This window comes from Rhincodon typus, chromosome 3, assembly GCF_021869965.1.
Source record: "Rhincodon typus isolate 14 chromosome 3, sRhiTyp1.1, whole genome shotgun sequence".
NCBI classification, from domain to species: Eukaryota; Metazoa; Chordata; class Chondrichthyes; order Orectolobiformes; family Rhincodontidae; genus Rhincodon; species Rhincodon typus.
Window position 1 is genome coordinate 105,179,717 of NC_063334.1, and position 25,000 is coordinate 105,204,716.

Consider the following 25,000-nt stretch of genomic DNA (forward strand, 5'->3'; position numbering starts at 1 on the left):
CATCTCAAATCAAACTTTTACCTTGTATTCGCTGCCTTGAGGTCACAGAAGTGAGTGAGTACAGTCCGGACTACATCATTACAAACTAATTTAACTATGTCAATGTTACTGAGTCGAATGCGCAATTGCTTTGTCATTTCCCAGAAATCTTCAGAGAGCATATGGTACAGATGTCCTTCATCTTTGCTGATCTTCACATACCAGGAAAGGATGTAATCCCTGTAGCTGTAGTCAAAAACTGAAAGACAAAATGATACAAGCTATGAGATTTTCTTGAATCTTGTATAGGCGATGCGCAGCTTCTTAAAACTCTCCAAATATTATTTCATGCAAGTAATCAATTTCATTGGAAATGGTATTAAGTAACGAGGTAAAGGATTAAAATGACTTCACAAGCACATTTTCTCCAAAAGTAGGATGCAAGTCTAGCCTGGAGGGGAAAAACTGGAATCTTCTCCCAGCTAAACAGCTGAAATGGTCCAAAAGAGCATGGAGAGTGTGCTGTTCCGGCAATCAAATCCTCTTGCGATAGAAAGTCAACATGCCATTTGGCTTCCTAAATGATTGCCACAACTATATGTTATAGCTTTCAAGGACATGTCAAAAGGGATCCAGGTGTTCTTCTTTACATAAACACTTCATAATTTTTCACCATTTAAGAAATACTCTGCGACTCCATTCCTCCTTCACACTTTTACAGATTATATTCCACCTGCCACACTCTTGCCTACTAACCCAGCCTGTACAAATCCCTGTGAAGCTTCCTTGTATCCTCTTGACAACCCACATTCCTACCTAGTTTTATATCATCTGCAAACTTGGAAAATCACATTTGATTATCACATCCAAGTCATCGATATAGATTGTGAGGTGCTGTGGTCCAAACAGTTTTCCTTTGGTACCCCACTCATCACAGCCTGCCAATGAGAATGAGCAATTGATTTATTCCCACACTCTTATCTTCTTTCCATGAACCAACCCTCAATCCACATCAATATATTACCCACTATCTCATGTGCTCTAAATTTGGTTACTAACCTCTTGTGGGGGTTCCTATTGAAAGCATTGTGCAAATCCAACAGCCTCTTTATCTTGCTTTCCTCCTTTGAGATGCTCTTTGAAATCCCTCTCTATGACCAAGATACTGGTAGCCTGTTTAAAGCTTTATATAACTTTGTAATCTGTTTATACAAAGTAAAATAGCCATTCCAAACACAGCAGCCACAATATAACACATCATCCAGGAAGTCCCCACAAAGTAAAACTGATCTGATCAACATCACACACAGACGCAGTAAGGAAGATGTTCAATTTAATTAGGAATTCACACTAAGTAAGCTAAACCCCAAGGTAATGAACTAATACGTACTTCCTATGCTAGATAAATAAACATCAGGTGGTGACCACGGACAGTGTATGCCTTAACTAGGCAACAAAATCCAGCCATGCCTTGCCTTGGACCAGAGTTAAGAGATATTGTTGGTTCTGGTTGTGATTTACAAAAAGAGTTGATACAGTTGATTTTTCAATAAGGCAGTGTGCAAACCGCAAAATGTTGGAGAAGTCAGCATCCCAGCTGACTGGGGCTGGTATTCCACCGTGAATCAGACAAGTACACTGCTTGTCAAGTGCCACTTCTGTTATATTTGTTTTGATAACTTAATACATTTGAAAACCTAGTCTAAACACACACACCTGGAGTGATTTTGGTAAGGCCCAGAGTCTGACAATTAACGTTAAATTGGAATTCAGAATCAGTAATAAGAATGACCTCAAAACTAGAGGTCATGTGCTGAACACCCAGGCTGTCCTGTCAGTAATGACTGTTAAGCAGTGGTCTTTATTCGCTGTAAATAGTCTGACACTGGAGACTAACTTAAGTCATTGCTCTCATCAAGCTGCAGCTATTAGCCTGTAACTGCTGTTCATCAAGATTGACATGCAGCTCACGATATCCAGGGTGTAAACCAATCCCCTTCTATCACAGACAGCGGACACACATATACTCATCCTCAACACCGTTTCATAGCATTAAATAATATGTATTTTATAATTCATACAGTGACTTTAAAAACAATTGACACAGCCATATTTTTAATCTTACACAAATGCAGGCATGAATATATTCTCTCTATAAACTTGTAGATTATGCCACCCGTCCAAGAACTTGGTGTTTTTTCTTCACTTCCTTTGGCCCACTCTCGGTGCTTAGGTCCTAAGGTGTGGAATTTTCTTCCTGTCCCCGTCCGCCTCTTTACATCATTTTCCTCCTTTAAAATGCTCTTTAAAATCGCTCTCTGGGGCCCATCTTCTGATAGCCTGGCCAAATCTGGAGCAGGTTCAGTGGTTCAGCAAGTTGAATACAATGGAAATAGGAACAGGAATAGGCCATTCAGCCCATCAAGCCTGCTCCACCAATTAATGCACTAATGGCTGATTGATCACTTCAAGTCTTTTTACTTGCACTACCTCCATAACCTTTATATGCCACTGGTAATTAGAATTCTATCAATCAATCTCTATTTTAAACAAGTTAAAAGGCTGAGCTTCCAAAGCTCTCTAAGGTGGAGAATTCCAACCATTCACAGTCCCCAAGTAAAAAAAAAAAAGACGATGATAATGGAAGGATTTCAGGATTAGGAAGAGGATCAAAATCACTCCAGGCTAAATTGCATCGAAGGCCACAAAGCCCATACAGATTCACAATGACCGGTGGCATAAATGGAGGAGTAATACTCGAGGCCACTGCAATGACAGCTGTGGTGCACTATTAGTTACAGGTTGCCATTCTGAAAATTCCCCCGTTATCCTAATTGTCTTTCAATTAGCTAGCCAATCTTCTATGCATGCTGACATTCAACCTCCAACACCAAGGACTGTTATGAAGTAACTGGACGTGTGGCAATGCTCTGAAAATCCAAGCATATTATATCCACTACTCCCCTTTATCCATCCCTCTTTTAACCTCAAAGAATGAGTAAATTTTTCAGGCATGAAGCCATGCTGTCTCTGCCTGATCGTATTATTTACTTTCTAAATGCTCAGTAATAGTTATTTTTAAAACAGTGACATTTTCCCAATAACAGACATTAAGTTAACTAGCCTATACTTAGCTGTTATTTGTCTTTTTTTTCAATAAAAGGTGGTACATTGGCAGTCTTCCAATCCTCAGACTTTTCCAGACTCTTGGAAGTTTACTACCACTGTATCTACTATCTCTGCAGCTAAGTCCTTTAGTATCCCAAGATGCATCCTATCAAGTCTGGTGGACTTACAGTCTTTAGCCCCATTAGTTTCCCTAGCACTTGTTCTCTCATGATAGTTATTTCCATTCTCTTTTGCCCCTTGATTATTTCTCAATTCTGAAATGCTATGAGCGTCCTCTACTGTGAAGACATGCAATTTATTCATCTACTCTTTTCAGGTTCCCCATTTTCATTTCCCCAGCATCATGCTCTCAGGGGCTTGTGTTCACCTTGGCTTCTCTCTTCCTTCTTCTAGATTTAAAGTTCTTGCTATCTGTATTGATGTTATTCCATGGTTACTCTCAAAGTTTAAAAAGAGTGCAAATAAGATTGATAAACATTAAAAGGAGAGCCTGGAGATTCATTTCTTCATTTTTTTTTTATTAGAAATTCTTCAGAAATGGCAAGATTGCCAGAGAAAATAAACATAGCACACAAAGGCAAAACTGCAGAATTACGTTTTTGTCAGACAACAGAATGAAAACATGAAAAAGAGATAAATAATTCAAAGCTTATCTTATGCTTTGCATTAACTGAAATATTGCATTTTTGAGAAGTAACTGAAAAACATGAAGTTAATATTGATCAAGGAATTAATAATTAATCTTCAAATGCATAGGCTTCAGTGCAGCAGATATTTATATTAGTTAAGGTGTAATGAAATGCTGCAGGGATTTCAAGTTTATGGTCCATTGTGGTTTATAGTGAACAATAATGGGAACAGGACAAATAATATTAAAAAGGCAAGGCTTAAGGCTTTGTGCCTTAATTCATGGAGTATTCATGATAAAGTAGATGAACTAATCAAGCAAATAGATAAAAACAAGCATGATCTGGTCTGGATTATGGAGACCTTAGGGTGAGGGAGTTCACAACTAGGGGGCATAGGAGAAAGATTTAAAAAGGGACCTGAGGGACAATGTTTTCACACAGAGGGTGGTTCATGTGTGTCATGAACTGACAGAGGAAATGGTAGATGCATGTACAGTTAAAACTGTTAGAAGACATTTGGACATGTAAATGAATAGGAAAGGTTTAGAGGGATATGGGCCAAACACAGGTAAACAGAACTAATTGTGTTTGGGAAATTTGGTCGTCATGAACAAGTTAGACCAAAGGGTCTGTTTCCACACTGTATGACTATGATTCCATAAAGATATCAAAGAACATAGGTACCGAGTTGGATGATCAGCCATGATCGTATTGTATGGAGGAGCAGGTGCAAAGTACCAAATGGCCTGTTCCTGCTCCTATATTCTATGTTTCTATGCCTCAACCACTGATATCCCACGGCAGCACTGCGTATCATCTAAGATACGCTGCAGCAACTCACCAACACTCCTTACAGACAGCATGTTCTGAACCTGCAATGCCTATCACCTAGGAAGACATGGACATCAGAAAAATTGGAACACCACCAGCTCTATAAGCTCCTCAACAAGCCACACACCATCCTGACTTGAAAATGGTGTCTCCTTTCCTTCACTGCTGCTGAGTCAAAATACTGGAACTTCCTCCCAAACAGCACTGGATGTATCTATACCAACAAGGCTGCTCACCACGAGTTTCTCCAGTGAAATTAGGGAGGGGCAATAAATGCTGGCCTAGCTAGCTCACACTTCCTATGAGTGAATACAAAAAGTTTCCTCAATAGCGGAGTAAATATCCTGCATTTGTGGGATTGCAATCTCTACCAACCCTGAAGTTAACAACACAAGCCAAAATGTTGCATTAGCCTCAAATATCCACAGACTTGAGCTCTTACTTGGCCATTAGTGGGATCAGCAAAACTCAGAATTGCATTATCGAACCAGTATTATTGAATAATTGTCCAATGCAGCATGTTGTGAATCAAATTACAGCAATGGAATATAAAAGGCATGATACAACTGCTTTTATAGATGAATTCAACTTACAACTGGGACCAACCCAAGTTGTCTTCTGTCTTCCCACCCCAGCCTTCAATATACAAAAGTTGCCTTTTGATAATATTCAATTCATAGCTCTTGGCATTTTTACAAGTATGGTTATATCCAAGTAACATTTTTGTACATGCCTATAATAATCAAGACAAATCTAATGCCACACAACATCATTTTATGAAGGTGAACACAGCAGGCTGAGCAGCATCCTCGGCCTGCTGTGTTCATCCAGCTCTACACCTTGTTATCTCAGATTCTCCAGCATCTGCAGTTCCTACTATCTCTAAATCATTTTATGAAGGCCAAGTTTTAAAGAAACACACAGATCACAGGACAGGACAACTACATTAAATACATTAAAAAGACTGTTCAAGCACCAGCTGCTCACAAGACAGCTCAGATCAGTGAACAAAAGTGAGACTGGGAATAAATAACATTTCAATTTCCTACAGCAGCAGCATCAAGATCTCTTAGGAACAATTTTATGACCAGCAACTACAAGGAATACAATTCACACCACAGTCTGCGCTACACAATGCTAGCAAAAATCCACAATTTATTTTCTCAGAAAACACATTCATCTTTTTCTTAAAATATTCGTTACACAAAGACTGAGACCTCATTATTAATGTACCGCACAACCCACTTCACTCCAGTCCAGACAGCATGAGGATGAGGATGAGGATGAGGATGAGGATGAGGATAATTAAAGACTTAAATAAAATGTTGGCATTCACAGAGCTTTTCTCCCTCCCAGTAGTGAACACCAAGGCCTCCCTGAACCTATCTGAGCAAAGGTGGAAACTTTTAACATATTTAATTTCAGAGCCAACAGTGCAAATTCATTCCTGCAACATGGATTGCCCAGGGATTGGAAAATCTGCAGGCAAAACAAGTGTCTGTCTTTGACAGCCCTCCCAGGGGGCCAAAATCAGCAGAGAAAGTTAGTAAGTATTGTCTATAAACTGCTGTTTATCCCAACTGACTGCGTCTCTGCTGTGGCTCTTAATTTAAGGAAAAGATCACAAGTTTTAATTCAATTTCATAAATTATTAAAAATTACAGGCATCCGATAGATTAGTAGATAAGAAAGCTGTAATTGACAACTGTGCCAATTATCACTCACAAGCAAATTGGCCCTGTACAAAGAACCTCACAAAATTACCTTAAACCCAACCCAGATGATGATCAACTCAAGAAAGGGCTGTTTATGGTTACATGCAGGTCATGTAGTCAAACCATAGCAGCTTTGTTCTCTTCACACAGCTGGATTACTGAGGATTTAGTTTTTACATTTAAATTTTTATACTGACTGAGACATGCATAAATAAGCTAGCCAAACTAAAAACAAGGCTTTCTTTCTGCAAAGTGTTGACCCTTAGTTGCAATTAACATCATCTGACAAATTAACAAAGGAACCAAGCTCATTTATATTCAAGACATCCATGATTGAAACTTACATGGTCCATCCATTTGTTAGCAGTTGTCAAAGTTGGGCTTATCTGGATAAAACACGACAGTGAAACTTCTGTGCTTTGAATGTCTGAGTCTCTCAGTCATGTTAAAAAAAAAATCCCATCCCATCAATGGTTTTGAACTTAAAAGGAAGTTTACTTTTAAAACTATGATGCACAAGAGTTATGGTGTCATGGTACTAAGATTAAAAAGGCTCTTTCCTTAACATTCCATTCTTCCTTTGTGTCTGCTTTAAACCTGATACACTTGTAACAGTTTCTACTTTTGTAGAAAGGTCACAGGCTTGAAACATCAACTTTTTCTCTCTGCAAAGACACTGCCAAACTGACCTGCTGCATGTTTCCAGTACTTGCAGTTTATATTTCAAATCCCTAGCATCTGCTGTTCAGCTTTCACAAGTGCCTAAAGTTTACGAAGCATATTACACCCTCATTTCCTGAAAGGTGCTACATAAATGCAAGTCCTTTCATAGTCGGCAAGTACAGTCATCAATTCTGACTCCAATCAACCTCTCACTCCATATTATCCTGCATTAGCATTTTAGTTGGAAATCAGAGGTAATATGTCCATGCTTTCCTGAACAGACTAAAATACATAGTATTTTTTTCAGTTCAGCCTTAACTTCCAGAATGATCAAGGTAAAATCTTATTCCATATTCATACTTTTGTGAAGATGGTGTGCAGCTGTGGCAAACTGGCTTCTAAAAGTAGTTCACTTATTCATCATCACACTAATTAACACTGACAGGTTTGGGAGTTATTTACTGGCTTTTCATAAGAAGAACACTTAGTCAACGTTCGAAGGTCACGAGGCTAACATTGCCACCTCACAACGTAGTCACCAAATGATGAGTGAAAATCACTTCAATGTATCAGATAAATAGTTTTATCCCACGCCAGCCTACAAACGCCAAGTCTGGCCTCCCACCGTCAGACACAGTAACATAACGGTCATTATTTCAAAAGTTTTCCTTTTATATTCTTGAAAACATTTCTTGAACAATCAAACCAGGAAACTAAAAAAAAAACTGGCCAAAAGCTTACAAGTCAACCAAACAAATTTTGGACCACCAGCGTATATGCGAATACTCAAATGTAGGATAGCAGGAAGACGACGAAATATACTGGTCACCAGCTTAAACAGTAATTGTACTTTTCAAGCTAAAATTTTACCTTGCCAAGGTGTTTTATTTTAAAATGGGAAAATACAGCACCTGTATGGACTTCAAACCATGCTTTGCCAGATCCAGTTGTTAACATTTGGAACATAAATCTACGTAAATGACATGGAATTGGGAACTTAAATATTGCACAATACACACCTACAGTGTAGCCAAAGAGCTTAGCAAGCTGACACAAGGCCCACTGCTGACAACAGTCCACACAGTAACCATACAAAAGAAAAGTGCTAAGTCCCAGTATTTTACCACCAAAGAAGCTTAAAGCAGATCATGGCAACAGGAACAGTCTGTGCAAAACAACGCTCCTACGAAGCAGTTACTGTCTCCTGTAAATAACTTGGAAAAGTTTCCACACCAAAAACACAGTTTAAATTATTGGCTAATTCTGAGCAATGAAATACCACAGCTAATTGCATTACAAAGATGATGCATTGTGTTAAACAAACTTGATTTACCAGCAAATGACAAACTAAATCTGTCAAGACTCTTAGCTTTAATTATCATATTATGTTAGACAACATTACAGCAAGTAGCAATGTCAGTGTGCAACTGCAGCAGAGAGATGAAGACCGAGTGACTAGCTACTGACTAGTGTTGGAAATTTGATACAAAGGAGGAGGACAGAGGTACTTTAACTAGGGTTTACCGCAACAAATAAACTCAGCAGAGCAAGAGGTAAGTGGGAGGGGATAAAAGGCATGATTCGAGAGGCTATCCGGCAATAAGACTAACAGCTGAACAATGTCACAAACCACAGCATGATGCAGGTGCAGGCAAAGAAGCTGGTTGCCAAGTTGGACTGGTGAATATTTCTCATCTTTCAGATAGAAATCAGTTTTCTGAAGGGTCTAGACCCAAAACGTCAGCTTTCCTGCTCCTCTGATGCTGCTTGGCCTGCTGTGTTCATCCAGCTCTACACCTTGTTATCTCAGTTTTTCAGTTGCGTTTTGATCTTCAGTGTTTTCTGTATCTTAGAAATAACTGCTTCAGTATTAAAGTGACACTAGCTTTCAGTTTATAAAAATGATACAGTAGTACAGTGATGTATAAAGAGCAGGGAATTCACAAGTTAAATCAAATACAACAGTGATGGCAGGATGGATGATGTGTGGCTGCTGCTCACCAAAATGTGATCCAGGAGTGAACACATCTGAACTAAGTGTTTGCAGCTCGAGGAACTTCAGATCGGAGTTGAGGAGCTGGAGTCTGAGCTGCTGACATTGCACCAAGTCAGGCAAGGGGAAAGTTGTCTTGACACTTTGCTCCAGAGGGCAGTCGCACCCCGCAGACTACACAAGTCAAAATGGTTTGTGATCAGAGACAGGCGGGTGTGACCACAGATGAGGCAAGTAATAACAACCCAGGTGGTTAAAATTGAGCAGCAATAGCCCCTGCAATTGTTCCAACAGTTACGGGGCTCGTGCAAGCTGTGTGGATCACAGTGGGGACTGCAAGGAGCACTGCAGACTGACTACTGCACCCTGATACAGGGAGTAATTCAAGTTGGGGAAGGAATTAGGAAAGGAATGTAGTTGTAGTGGGGGCAGCATTATTAGGGGGAAAATACTGTTCTCTGTTGCCATGAGCAGGAGTCACCAAGGCTGTGTTGCCTGCCCAAAGCCAGAATTAGGGATATCTCAAGTCTGCAGAACAATTTCAAGAGGGAGTGGAGGGATCCAGCAGTAATCATCCACGTTGGTACCAACAATGGCAGGCCTAGGAAGGAGGTTTTGTTGAAAGTCTTTGCACAGTTAAGAGCCAAATTAAAAAGCAGAATCTCCACGGCAATAATCTTGGAATTACTGCCTGAACCACACGTGAACTGACATAGGGTAAATAAAGGCAAGGAGTTAAATGCATGGCTCAAACATTGGTTGGGTGGGGCAGTGGCATTCATACTGGAGTAAAAAGGAGCTGTTCTGGTGGAATGGGTTTCATGTGAACCATGATGTGAACAATGTCCTGGTGAATCGAATATCTAGTGCTGAAGACAGGGCTTTAAATTAATTCGAGTGAGGGAAGACGAGGAAGATATATAGATCTACGAAACAAGAGGATATGGCAATACTACAGGGCAGCTAGTTGGATAATGAAATGCAGACTGTGACAGCAAAGGACAGAGTATACAAACATAGAAAAACAGTGAATAAGGTTCAAAATAGGAAAATTGATAAAAAGGCAAAATTCATAGCTCTTTACTTCAATGCACACAGTATTTAGAACAAATTGATGAATTAATGGCATAAATATACATAAACAGGGATCATGTTATAACCGTAATGGAGATACAGTTATAAGGAGCTCAAAGCTAGGAACTGAATATTCAAGGATATGTCAGGAAAGAAAGGGTGATGTGGTAGCATTGTCAGTACGGAATGGTAACAGGATACACACAGAGATGGTGGCACAGTAGGTCTCCTGAACCTGGCCCATCTGCTCCAAACACTTCCTTTTTCATTTTTTCCCTTTTGTTTTTCCTTCTCTTCTCCTTAACTCTTGTCCTGAGCTCAGATGGCATCCGCAGCAGGGAGTGAGACAGGTGTGGACTAGAATGAGCCCAGCGCTGACCTCGCAAAGGCAGCAGTGAGCGAGCCCAGGCGAAGTCAAGTAAGCCCTTCCTTACTTTACCAAGGCGAGCACAGGATCTGGCACTGGAACGAGCACATATTACATCAGCAAGATAGGCCCTGCGGCAAAAGATGGTGCCTGAAGATCTGAAGTGACTTTGCTGTTGGTTGGGTCTGGCACTGGTGGCGGTAAAGAAATGGCAGAAGGCCAACATTGCAACATTGATGAGATGGGCCCAGCAGCAAGAGATGCAACTCTGACGTTGGCGAGTTCAGTGCAGGTGGGGGCACGGTGATGGCGGAGGAGAATCAGCTCAGCAGCAAAAGATGCCATCTGAACGGTGGCAACTTAATGTTAGTTGGGCCCAGTGTAGTCAGCAACGAGGCGGTACAGAAAGGATGGCAGTGCAGGTGTCGTTGATGATAAGCTGGCTGAGGACTGAGTGACTTGCTTTAAGCTACACCTTTTTTTTCCCTTACTCTTAAACTACTCAAAATGGAGCCAGATCATGGTGACAGTGGAAAAGTCTATTTTACTGCATTTAACTTTTTTTCCTACTGTAAAATAACGTGACAATAAAATCATTCATAATTCAATAAGTACAATTGCGAGAAATGATCTTGAATCGGAAAACATAAAATGAGTGGACGTTAGAAATAAAAAAAAGGGAAAGACGACACTGTTGGGATTAATCCACAGAACCCCTAAAAGCAGCTATACAGTGCAGCAGAGAATAAATCAGGAGATAATGAGGGAATGTAACAAAGATAGTCCATCAATCATGGGTGACTTTAATTTTCATGTAGACTGGAATAGTCAGATGAGCAAAGAAATCCATGAGGAATAAATTATGGAGTGTATTCAAGACGGTTTCCTAGAACAATACGTTTTCGATCCAACCAGGGATCAGAGTATTTTGGATGTGTAATGAGGCAGATTTAACAAATGATGTCAGACTAAAAGATCCCCCAAGAAACAGTGACCATAACATGGTAGAAATTAGCATTCAGTTTGAGGTGAGGAACTTGGGTTGGAAACAACAGAATTAAGCTTAAATAAAGGGTAGTTACAAAGGAACGAGATCAGAACTGGCTGGATTGGACTGGAAAAGGAGTGTAGCAGCAAAGACGGCCGAGAAACAATGGTAGACTGTTAAGAAAATACTTAATGGCTCACAGCAAAGACATATTCCCATGAGGAAGGAGGATTCAAGTAAGGCAATCAGCTAACATGATAGTCAAGGATAGCATCTAATTGAAAGAAAAAACAAAAAAATGTGGCAAAGGTTATTAGTAAGACAAACAATTGGAAAAAGCTTTAGAAAATCAACAAAAGATGCCCAAAAGAAATGAGGGAAAAATAAAATTTCTGTGTAAACTTACAAGTAATATCAAGACAGACAGCAAGAGTTTCTTTATGTATGTATATATATTAAAAAGGAAAAGAGAAGCCCAAGTGCACATGGGCCCCTTGGAGAATGAGACCAAGGATAAAATAATGGGGATCTAGGAAACAGCAGAGAAGCTGCACAAGTACTTTGCATCAACCTTCATAGAAAAAGATCCTAATAGCGTCCCAAAATTACTCCATATTCAAGGGGCAAAAGGAGGAGAGGAAATAAATACAATACCTGTCACTAGAAAACAAGTGCTAGAGGAACTAATGGGGCTAAAGAGCAATACATCCATTGGACCTTATGGGATGCCCGCTAGGATATTACAGAGATAGTCGACAGTTGGTAATCTTTCAAGGATCCTTAGATTCTGGAAAAGTCCCAGAGAAGAGAATTGGAAAACTGCCAATGTAACACCTTTATTTAGAAAAAGTAGAGGAAACAAAAACCAGGTAACTATAAGGGCAGTTAGCTTAACATCTGTTACTGGGAAAGTGTTGAGAGTCTAAGTAAAAGGATATAATAGCACAGCATTTAGAAATACATCATATAATTAAGCAACATCAGCATGGATTCATGCAGGGGAAATCATGTCCAACAAATTTACTTAAATTATCTGAGGTGGTAAAAAACTGAATAAAAGGGGAAGCAGTGAAGATAAAATATTTGGTTTCTCAGAAGGCGTTTGATAAGGTACCACACATTCAACTATTTAAGATAACAGCCTTTGGTGCTGGACGTAGTGTATTGGCATGGCTACAGAATTGGCTAACTAAAAGACAAAAGAATAGGATGAGGGAAGCATTTTCAGGATGGGAAGCTGTAACTTGCGGTGTGCCACAGGGATCAGTGCAGGGGCCACAATTATTTACAATATATATTAATAACTCAAATGAGGAAGGTGAATGCACTATTGCCAAGTTTGCTGATGACAAAACTAGGTGGAAAGACTAATGGTGAGGATGACAAAGTCTACAAAAGGATATAGGCAGGTCAAATGAGTGGGCAAAAACCTGGCCGATGGAATATAATTAATTTGGGAAAATATCAAGTTATGCACTTTGGCAGGAAGAATTGAGAGGCTGAGATTATTCAAGTGGAGAAAGATGGCAGATAGCTATAGATCATGGTTTTAGGGATCCTTGAGCATAAATCACAAAAAGCTCGCAATCGGATACAGCAGGCAATAGGGAAGGAAAATGCAATGTTAGCCTTTAGTTTAAAGGGAATGGAGTTTAAAAAATGTATTGACATATAGCTAAAACTATACAAGGCTTAAGACAGATCACAGTTGGAATACTGTGAACAGTTTTAGACCTTTATCCAAAGTAAGAAATACTGGCATTGAAAGCACTCCAGAGAAGGTTCTCTAGGCTAATACCAGGTACGGAGGAGAGGTTGAGTAGGTTGGGCCTATAAGCATTGGCAATTAGATGAATGAGGCAATCCTACTGAAATATACATGATGCTTAGGAGGCTTGACCGTAGATGTTTTGCCTTTATGGGAGAATCTAGGTCCAGAGGGCTTAATCCCAGAATAAAGTTTTGTACATTTAGGGCAGAGATGCAAAGGAATTTCTACTGAGGGTAGTGAATCTGCAGAATTATTTACCACTGAGGGCTAATGAAGTAGGGTCGTTAAGTATATCGAAGGCTGAGATTTTTAAAATCAGTAAGGGAATCAAGGATTGTGTGGATAAGGCAAGAATGTGGACTTGAGGATTATGAGATCAGCAATGATGTCATGAGCAATCTTGATGGGCTGAATGGCCTACTTCTGCTTCTACATCCGAGTAATCCTTTCTGACCTGAGCCATGAATGCCCAATGAGATTTAAAATAATTGGCTGGATGATGAAAGGTCTTCAAGATGACATCCTAATTTTAATGATTTGCAGACCAAGAAAGATATTTTCCCTTATGACTTAATATGAGGATATATGTATATCCATCCTTATGCCCAAACAAACTTGGCCCTTTTGCAAAGATTCTCAGTTGTGCTTTCCTTCTCCTTAGCGTTCTCAATTTCTACTCTCTTGAAAGTTACAGTAGACTCTTGAAACTATTCAAATTTCCCAGTAGAGACTATGGGTCTTTGTGAGCCACCAGATAATAGCCTTCTCATTTCTGTTTTATATCTAATTAAGGGTTAGTTAAAAATAGATTCCACCTTATCCCCTTAACTCCAAATGACAACAACATTATTCTCTCATTCCACTATCAAGATACATTACATCAGCACAATCAGCACAAATACCAAAAAATTAAAAACATGTCGCCCAGTAGTGACAAACACAAAAGGAAGCCAAATACCTATTAAATACAGGAGAAGGGTTAAAGAAGAGATGGCATGTCCTTACTCACATGAATATTTGTTGCATGCATTTGAACTTACTGGCCATGGAACTATTCTTGACTGGAACTAAAATATTAACAGTGCATGGTACTGAACTTCAACTCGATGGCTGGCTCCATAATTCACAAAATAAAAAGGTCAATAAATGCTCAGGTAATGCAACAATCCCTCAGAAGTCAATGTTCAGCGAGTTTGTTACCCAGCTGCTTGATACATTACAGCAGTACACTAGGAATAGGGCAGTATAGTATGAATACTCTAATCAGTTGAAGTAGCCAAGTATTATTTTTTGCCTCACTAGCAACCCAGACACCTCTCCTCTCTCACTGCTGGGATCATCTCTCTCATAAGAAAAAACATCAGACAAGCCTCTGTATATTGCTGTAACCGCCAACACCTACTCAAATTGTGCCTGCAGCTCTCCATGCTACTAATTCCTCCTACGCGCAAAATTAGATGACTTATTACCCAACTGCCTTTTTGAATACAATGTCTAGCTTGAGGTATGATCAAGGCAAAATTTGCAGAGTCTGGTTTACTGAAAAAGTTTGCACCGTTTCTTTTTTCAAATATTTATCTGAAAAAGATGGCACAAATGCAAACAGCGTGACAACTTCTTAAAAAAATCAGAACAATTTCTCTTTCAAATTTTGTTGGTAAATTGGAAACTGCAAACATGGAAAACACAATGACTTTCTATTCTAGCAACCAAAATAAAGTGCTGGAGAAACTCAGATCTGGCAGCATCTGCGAAAACAAAACAGGGTTAACATTCCAAGTCAGAACTGAAAACATCTGGGAAATAGTGGTATTTATGCTGATGATGGATGGGGTGGAGGGGAGGAAGTGGGACTACATTTTCCCCAACTTTAGAACTTTCAAAATGTTAACCCTTTTTCTCTCCACAGATGATGTCAGACCTGCTGAATTTCTCCACAACTTTGTTTTTGTTTCAGATCTCTAGCATCTGCACTTCTTTATTTAATCCCGTTCTAGCTATTCCAAAACAAACAAAAACAGAAATTGCTGGAGAAACTCAGCAGGTCTGGAAGCATCTGTACATACATAAACAGAGATAATTTTAGAGTCCAATGACCCTTCTTCAATTCTGTATTCCATAGCAATTCCACATTGTTAAATTTGAATATCCATTTAGCACACATTTTCCTGTGCCAGAGCCTGCAGGGAAATGTTCATTTCTGATCTGAAGTCACAAAGATTCAATGCACTTCAGTGATCACAGATCATGCATTGCTCGTCAGCATGTTTGATACAATTTTACTCAGTTTATTTAATAAACATCTCACAAACCAACAGTCTAAGAACAATGAAAAAAGCACCTCAGATGCTATAAACAAGTAATGGATTTTTCATCACCCACTAAAAACTTTGCTTGCATACTACGTCAACTGAAGATACCTAACTGACACAGAAACTAGGAGCAGGAGTAGGCCATTCAGCCCTTTCAGCCTGCTCCACCATTCAATATGATCACAGCTGATCCTTTATCTCAATGCCATAGTCCTGCTTTCTCGAGACCCCTTGATGCTTTTAATATCTAAAGATATATCAATCTCTGTCATAAGTCTACTCAGTGACCCAGCTTCCACAGCCGTGAATGCCACATGTTGGCCATCAGGTGAAGAAATGCTTCCTCATCTCAGTCCTAAATGTACTACCATATCCTGAGACTGTATCCCCTAGTTCTAGATTTCCCAGTATATGAATGGTACTACAATAATAAATACCACGCAACTTTCCAAATAGGTCTGGAATTTGAGCAACCTTACCAGTGCAAAGCAAACCAATAGGCAAGAGATACCTATCTAACATCATCCTGATACGTTGATCATAGTTGCAGCTGTCCAAGACAAACCAGTGCAGTGACGACAGCACATCTCCTAGTCAAGACAAAGCCCCTCCTTCCAAACAATCATAAAATCTTTCAAAATAGGAGGAGCAGGCTATTCAACTCATCAAGCTTGTTTTGCCTTTCACGAAGATCATGACGAATCTGACTGTGACCTTCACTATACTTTCCTGCCTGACCCCATAATCTTCTACTCCCTTAGCGACCGGACATCAGAATAACCCAGCTTTGAATATATTCAATGACTCAGCCTTCACTGCTCTCTGGGGAGCAGAATTCCAAAGATTAACAACTCTTTCAGAAAAAAACCTCTCTTCATCTGTCTTAAAGGGGAGATTACTTTTTTGAAAAAAAGCACTGTCCGGACATTATAGATTCCCCTACAAGAAGAAACATCCTTTCAGCCTCTCCTCTGTCAAGCCCTCTCAGAATCTTGCACGTCAATAAGATCACCATGCATTCTTCTAAACTCCAGCATGGACAAGCACAAATTGCTTAACATTTCCTCATAAGGTTGTAGTCATATGTAGCGTGTAGGAAGTGGTTGTAGTTGTTGGAGGTCAGTCATCTCAGCTCCAGAACACCTCTGCAGGAGTTTCTCAGCGAAGTGCCCTGGACCCAAGCAACTTCAGTTGCTTCATCAACGACATTCCCTCCATCATAATGTCAGAACTGGGTGTATTTGTTGATAATTGCACAATGTTCAGCATCATTCACGACTCATCAGACACTGAAACAGTCCATATTCAAATACAAAATCTAGACAATATCCATACTTGGGCTGACAAAACAACAAGTAACATTCCCACCACACAAGTGCCAGGCAATAACCATCTTCAACAGGAGACAATCTAACCAATTCCCCTTGACATTCAATGGCACTATCACCACTGAATACCCCACAATCAACATTCTGGGGGTCACCACTGACCAAAAACTCAACTGGACTCATCATATAACTATATTGGCTACAACAGCAGGTCAGAGGCTATGAATACTGCAGCAAGTAACTCACCGTCTGATTCCCCAAAAGGTGTCCACCATCTAAAAAAGCACAAATCAGAAGTGTGATAGAATACTTCCCACTTGCCTGGATGGGTGCAGCTCCAATAACACATGAGGCTTGGCACCATCCAAGGGTTAGGAATCAAACTTCAAGCACACTGGATAAAGGGATGACAATGAGAAGAGGGACAGTAAATACTGGACTGAAGATGTTGTATCTGAATGCACGCAGTATACAAAAAGTAAATAAGCTTGTGGCCCAGATCGAAATTGGCAGATATGATGTGGTGGGCATCACAGAGACGCGGCTGCAAGGGGATCAGGAGTGGGAGCTAAATATCCAAGGATATATATCCTATCAAAAAGATAGGCTGGTGGGCAGAAGGGATGAGGTTACCTTATTAGTAGGATATGAAATTCAAATCAACAGCAAGAAATGACGTAGGATCAGATGAAGTAGAATCTGTGGGTAGAGTGGAGGAACCACAAAAGGTTTTTCTAAAAAAAAATCATATTGGGAGTTATGCACAGGCCTTCAAACGGTAGTCAGGATTTGAGGCACAAGATACACCAGGAGATAGAAAAGGCATGCAAGAAAGGCAAGTGTACAATGATCATGGGGGATTTCAATAAGCAGGTGGACTGGGAAAACAGGTTGGTTAGTGGATTGCAAGAAAAGGAATTTGTGAAATGTCTACGAGATGGCTTTTTGGAGCAGCTTGTGGTGGAGCCCACTAGGGAACAGTGGGAACACGAGTTTAGTGATATGCAATGAGGCAGACTTGATGAGGGAGCTTAAGGTGATGGAACCCTTAGGGGGCAGTGACGATAATATGATTCAAGTTGAAGAGTAACAATGGCAGGAGTTTCTGGAAGTAATTTGGGAGACACAGCAAAAATTCATCAGTAGGCAAAGGAAGCATACTAAAGGGAGGATGAGGCAACCATGGGTAACAAGGGAAGTCAGGGATAGCATTAAAGCAAAAGAGAAAGCATATAATGTGGCCAAGAGCAGTAGAAAGCCAAAGGATTGGAAAGACTAACAGAGGACAACAAGAAACAAAATAAAGAAGGAGAAGATTAAATGAAGGTAAGCTAGCCAGTAATATAAAAGAAGATTGCAAGAGTTTCTTTACATATGTGAAGGGCAAAAGCGGACATTGGGCCATTGGAAAATGATGCTGGAGAAGTAGCAATGGGGAACAAGGAAATGGCGGAGGTACTGAACAAGTATTTTGTTCAGTCTTCACAGTAGAACATACAAGTAACATCCCAAAAAATGCAAGTGTGTTGGGGGGCAGAATGGTGGAGTATGGCGGCCATCACCAAGGAGCAGATGCTAGAAAAACTGAAAGATCTGAAGGTGGATAAATCACCTGGACCAGATGGACTACACGCCAGAATTCTGAGAGATGGTGGAGGCATTAGTGGTGATCTTTCAGGAATCACTGGAGTCAGGGAGGGTCCAGAGGACTGGAAAATCACTAACGTGACACCCCTGTTTAAGAAGGAAGTAAGGCAAAAGATGGGAAATTACAGGCCGATTAGCCTGACCTTAGTCTAAGATTTTGCAGTCCATTGTGAAGGATGAGACTTCTGAATACTTCGAAGTGCATGGTAAAATAGGGCAAAGTCAGCATGGTTTCATCAAGGGGAGGTCATGCCTGACAAATCTGCTAAAATTCTTTGAGGTGGTAAAGGAGAGCCAATAGATGTTATCTACTTGGACTTCCAGAAGGCCTTTGACAAGATGCCACATAGGAGGCTGCTGAGAAAGATAAGGGTCCATGGTGTTAGAGGCAAGGTACTAGCATGGATAGAAGATTGCTTTCCTCCAGAGAGCCAGAGACGGGGGTTAAAAGGGGTCTTTCTCAGGTTGGCAGCCAATGACTAGTGGTGTTCTGCAAAGGTCAGTGCTGGGGCCACAACTTTTCATTTTATACATTAATGATCTAGATGAATGAACTGAGGGCATTCTGGCTAAGTTTGCAGATGATACAAAGATAGGTAGAGGGACAGGTAGTATTGAGGAGGCAGGCAAGCTGCAGATGGACTTAGATAGGCTAGTCGACGGGCAAAGAAGTGGCCGATAGAATACAACATGGAAAAGTGCGAGGTCATGAACTCTGGTAGGAAGAAGAGGGGCTTAGACTATTTTCTAAATGGGGAGAAAATTCAGAAGTCTGATGCGCAAAGAGACTTGCGAGTCCTCGTCCAGGATTCTCTTAAGGTAAACTTGCAGGTTGAGTCAGTAGTTAGGAAGGCAAATACAACGTAGGCATTTATTTCGAGAGGACTAGAGTATAAAAGCAAGGATGTACTTTTGAGGCTTTATAATGCTCTGGTCAGACCACATTTAGAGTACTGTGAGCAATTTTGGGCCCCATACCTCAGGAACGATGTACTGGCCCTGGAGCAGGTCCAGAAGAGGTTCACGAGAATGATCCCCGGAATGAAAGGCTTAACATATGAGGAACATTTTAGGTCTCTGGGTCTGAACTCGATGGAGTTTAGAGGGATGAGGGAAGATCTAATTGACTCTGAATACTGAATACTGAATGGCCTGGACAGAGTGGATGTTGGGAAGATGCTTCCATGAGCAGTGGAGACTCGGACCTAAGGGTACAGCCTTAAAGTAAAGGGAAGACCCTTTAGAACAGAGATGAGGAGAAACTTCTTCAGCCAGAGAATGGTGAATCTATGGAATTTGTTACCACAGAAGGCTGTGGAGGCCAGGTCATGGAGTATACTTAAGACAGAGATAGATAGGTTCTTGATTGTCAAAGGGATCAAAGGCTATGGAAAGACAGCGGGAGAATGGGACTGAGAAACTTATCAGCAATGATTGAATGGTGAAGCAAACTTGATGGGCTGACTGGCCTAATTCTGCTCCTATGTCTCATGGTCTTACCCAGGACAAAGTAGCCCATTTGATTGGCATCACATCCACAAGCATCCACTCTCTCTACCACAGAGGGTCAGTAGCAGCAGTGTGTACTGTCTACATGATGCATTGCACAAATTTGCCAAAGATTCTTAAATAGCATTTTGCAAACACACGACCATGTCCAGCTAGAAGGACAAGGGCAGCAGATACATGGGAACATGACAACCTCCAAGTTACTCACCATCCTGACTTGGAAACAGATCATTACTTCACTGTTGTTGGGTAAAAATCCTGCAATTCCCTCCCTCAGGGCACTGTGGGTCAACCTGCAGCACATGGACTGCAGCGGCTGAAAAAGGTAGCTCACCACCTCCTTCTCAAGGGCAGCTAGGGATGGGTAAAAATTTCTGGCCCAGCCAGTAGCATCCACGTCCCATGAGTGATTTAAAATACAGCATTCATCCTGGAATTAGGCTAGCAAATCTTTAATCTGCTTTCAGTGCAAGTATATCTTTCCTGAGAAAACTGTACACAGTACTCTAGGTGTGACATTCTGATTTATAGGACAGGTATAACAAAACTTCCCTACCTTTATAAAGCTTCAATGTTACAGTAAATGTCAAGACACTGAATATTTTCCATTGTAACATGTGGCAATACAGTAAATGGTAAGTGGATGCTAACTGGGCTACAATCAAAAAAAAAATTTAGCAGCTCAAAACTGCGCATTGATAAGATACTCTGGTCACTAGTAGCAGCAGAATTGGGAACACAGGAACAGGAATAAACCATTTCAACCCATCAAGCCTTCTCAACCATTTAACATGATCATGGCTGATCAAACACATCAATGCTTTTTACCTACACTATCCCCATAATCCTTTATGCCATTTGCAATCAGAGATCTACCAATTTCTGCTTTAAACATACTCAAAGATTGAGCTCCTATAGGTCTCTGGGGTGGAGAATTCCGAAGATTCACAACCTTCAGAGAGATAAAATAATTCTCCTCACCTTGGACTTAAAGGGCATTGCCTTTACTTTTAAATTGTGCCCTCTGGTTCTAGACTCCTAACCAGGAGAAACATCATACCTGTATCTACTTTATCAAGCCATTTAAGTATTTTGTTGTTTCAATGAGATCATCTCTCATTCTTCAAAACTCTAGACAATACAGGCCAAGTTTGTTCACTGTCTCTTCATAGGACAGTCCCGCCATCCCAGGAACAAGTCAGGTGAGCCTTTGTTGATTGCCTCTGTAACAACCATAGACTCAATTTACATTTTTATTGACTGAGTCAGAATTGTGTCGACTTTTGTTTAAAAAGAGTTTTTCACGACAAGGTCCAGCGAGCTCTCTCATCATGTCTTCCCAAACTCTCTCATTACTTAACAACCCCATGCCTATCAGACTTCTTGCATTCAACCTCTACCCCATCTTACTAAACACTATTCCTCAACCAACTTGTCACTTACTGTATATTTTCCCAAAGACTGGCAACCCTTGAGCCCACACCATCTTTAAAAAGCTTCAAACGCACCCAAACAGGCAATGGCATACTGGAGCTGGCCTGCTTGTGTATGGACAGAATTGGAATTTGGCGGAGAAGGGGAAGATGGTATCACGTTTCTCTGACAGGAACCACAAGGTCCAGGTTAATGGGGTGGTGCAAAGGAATTCTCTTCCCAAAGGACCACTAGGAGATGAGCAGAAGAGGCCACGCTACCATACCTTGCCAGCCTGACCAGAGGTCACCACCTGGATCAGTGCAATTTCTAAGGTGCAGAGGAGCAGCCAGGAATGCAGGAAGAACCCACTGACGATTACCATCTCACACAATCAGTGCCATTGCTCACACCTGGCACCAAGATTCATTCCTGAACACCCTCACTGCCGACTACAACACAATCCCACATCTGCTCTGCTCCACCACCACCACCACCACCACCTCCCTGCCACTCCCTCCAAGCCTGCTACACCAGCTATTGTATGCTCTTTGCACTGCCTCCCCAGTCCTCCGGAAAACCTCAACACCTTTCCCACACATTTACCAGGACTAACAGCTGTGCCAACAACTGTCTTCTCGGTAATCCCCTCCCCCCACCTTTTCTCATACAGAAGGCGGCAGCCCATAATAGGGGTAAGAAAGGTGTATGGGTGAGGAGTGCCTGATATCTAAGTTGTCATCCCCTATGAGGCAAGTGTCCTGGCTCCCACGACAGAAGACCTGAAAGACTCTGTGGGGATGTTGAGATATCCGTGTCCTGCCAAATGAGCCAATATCACTACTTAAGCCACTAACATTTCCCCATTAACCATGTTATCATTTTCAGTTATTGCAAACTAATTTCAACCATTGGCTATGACTTCTTTTGACTTGCAGATTCCATAAGTCTCCCAATGCCTATGGAGAATGGTCAGCTCTGGAATAATTGCCCTTCTGGAATTCCGAAGATGAGTGTACCAAGGCCTCAGAGGAAGCATTGACAAGACTACCTTCTGCATCCTCCCTAAGCCCAGGTACTGACACCTTGGTGGAAAATTAAGGCATAAAAAGGCAACATTTTCTTCCATTGCACACTTCTGAATTCACTGCACATGCACATGCGCCTGCCCCTTCCCTCTGGAAAACAGACAACTCAACTTCCCTTCCTTTAGGGCAGTACGGTGGCTCAGTGGTTAGCACTGCTGCCTCACAGCGCCAGGGACCCGGGTTCGATCCCACCATCGGGCGACTGTCTGTGAGGAGTTTGCACATTCTCCCCGTGTCCGCGTAGGTTTCCTCCGGGCGCTCCGGTTTCCTCTCACAATCCAAAGATGTGCAGTCTAGGTGGACTGGCCATGCTAAATTGCCCATAGTGTTCACGGATATGTTGATCAGGGAGATGGTTCTGGGTTCGATGCTCCATGTGTTGGTGTGGACCCGTTGGGCCGAAGGGCCTGTTTCCACACTGTAGGGGTACTAGATTACTTCCTTAGAAACTCTGTTAGCCCCACTTTCAAAGACTGCCCAGAGCTGGCAGCCCCCAGTCCAGAACCCTTCACTGTCTCTGGCACTTCTCCCCTTCATCTGCTTGAGTAAAGCCACAAGCTAAGAAAGATATTTCACCGCACAGTAAATGCAATAAAACTGCCGAAAGACACGTGATCGGGTGTCCAAGAATAGCTTCTGCCTTTTGGATAAAGGAACAAAGTAGCACTTTAAAATTATAGAAAATTTAAGGCCACTATCTGTAAAATTACACTTCCAACAAAAGTGACTCCTTGATTACAACTACAAGGCTGCTTTACCTACAGATATACTTTAATGCCTTCTGGGAATACATTTATTTTACTGTCTCATTTTTGAAACGTTCTTACCATATATTAATTTATGTGCATACTAATGCTTCTATCATTAACATTGCTCAGCTGCTATTTTACAGTATTTTGCTTCTTTATTTAGATTTCCAACATTTTACTTTCAGTCTTGACATCCTTTACTAATTTCATATAATTATTCTTTTGGTCTTGCATTCATCCCCACGTACTTTCACAGAACAAAGTTAGAAGAACTTTATTACCCCCTTGTTACACTTGAGAAATGGCTGAATGGGACAGACTTTGAACAGATCCAGCATCTCAAAACTAAGCATTCAAATGATACCATGGACAATCAGCAGTAGCAGAATTGTATTCGACAACAATCTGTAACCTCATGGCCTGTCACATCTTCCATTCTACCATTGCCAAACCAGAAAATCAAAATGCATTCAAAGAAGAGGTCAGATGGGCATGCCGGAAGTAGCACCAAGTATACGTTACAATTATATGTCAAACTCAAGTTACAGCAGAGGACTAGTTGCATGCTAAACAGCTTGAGCAGCAGGTAACAGATAGAGTAAGCAACCCCTCAACCAAATGGACCAAATCTAAGCTCTGCAGTCCTGCCACATCCAATCATGAAGAGGTGATGAATAGTTCAACAACATGCAGGAAGTGGAGGCTCCACAAATATTCCCATTCTCCATGCTGGGAGAGTCCAGCACATTGGTGTAAAAGGCAAGGCTGAAGCATGTGCATCCTCTTCAGCCAGAAGCAATGAGCAGATGATCCAACCTGTTCTCCTCCTGAGGTCCACAGCATCACAGATGCCTGTCTTCAAATAACTTTATTCACTCCGTGATATCATGAATTGGCTGAAAACACTGGATTCTGTAAAAGCTATGAAAATATGCCCTCTGGTCCCAGACTCTCCCACAAGGGGAAACATCCTCTCAGCATTTACTCTGTCAAGCTCCTTAAAAGTCCTATATGTTTCAAAGAGATCATATCTCATTCTTTTAAATTCCAGTGAGTAGAGTCCCAACCCGTTTAGCCTTTGCTTATAAAACAATCTGTCCACACCAGGGATCATCCCAGCGAATCTCTTGAGCTTCCTCCAATATATGTGCTGACTCTGCTTCATTAGATTAGATTGAGGTTCAGAGGTATCTAGATGTTTCAATGCATGAGTCACAAAAATTTAGTGTACGGGCACGGCATATTAACAACAACATTTCATTAGCCTTTTTGATTATTACGAGAGAATTAAAAAACATAAGAACGTAATGCTTCAGTTATGTAGGGCATTGGAGAGACCACATCTCAAATAGTGTGTACAGTTTTGGTCTCTTTATTTAAGAACAGACATAAATATGTTGGAGGCACTTTAGCGGAGAATTAATAGATTTGATGCCTGGATTGGATAGGTTGTCTTATGGAGGATTCTTTGGATAGGCTGTATTTGCTTCCACTGAAGCTTTTGACAATGTGTCACATTGGGCTGACAAGTGGCAAGTGACATTCGTGCCACACAAATGCCAGGCTATGATCATCACCAATAAGAGAGAATCTAATCACCGTCCCTTGACATTCAATGGTGTTACCATCACTGAATCCCCCAATAATCAACATCCTGGGGGTTACCATTGACCAAAAACTCAATTGAACACACATAAACTGAGTGGCTACAAGAGCAGGCCAGAAGCTGGGAATACTGCGGCTAGTAACTCATCTCCTGACTCCTCAAAGCCTGTCCACCATCTACAAGGCACAAATCAGGAACGTGATGGAATA

General features: G+C 41.0%; 1 protein-coding gene across 1 annotated transcript in view; it reads right to left on the bottom strand.

Annotated features, from left to right (window-relative positions):
- snx25 (sorting nexin 25) overlaps positions 1 to 25,000 on the bottom strand; it is a 238,134-nt gene that overhangs the window by 152,423 nt on the left and 60,711 nt on the right. The window contains exon 4 of the mRNA XM_048593946.1: positions 22 to 238. Within this exon, the coding sequence (XP_048449903.1) occupies positions 22 to 238 (217 nt within the window). The remainder of the gene's footprint in view (positions 1 to 21; positions 239 to 25,000) is intronic.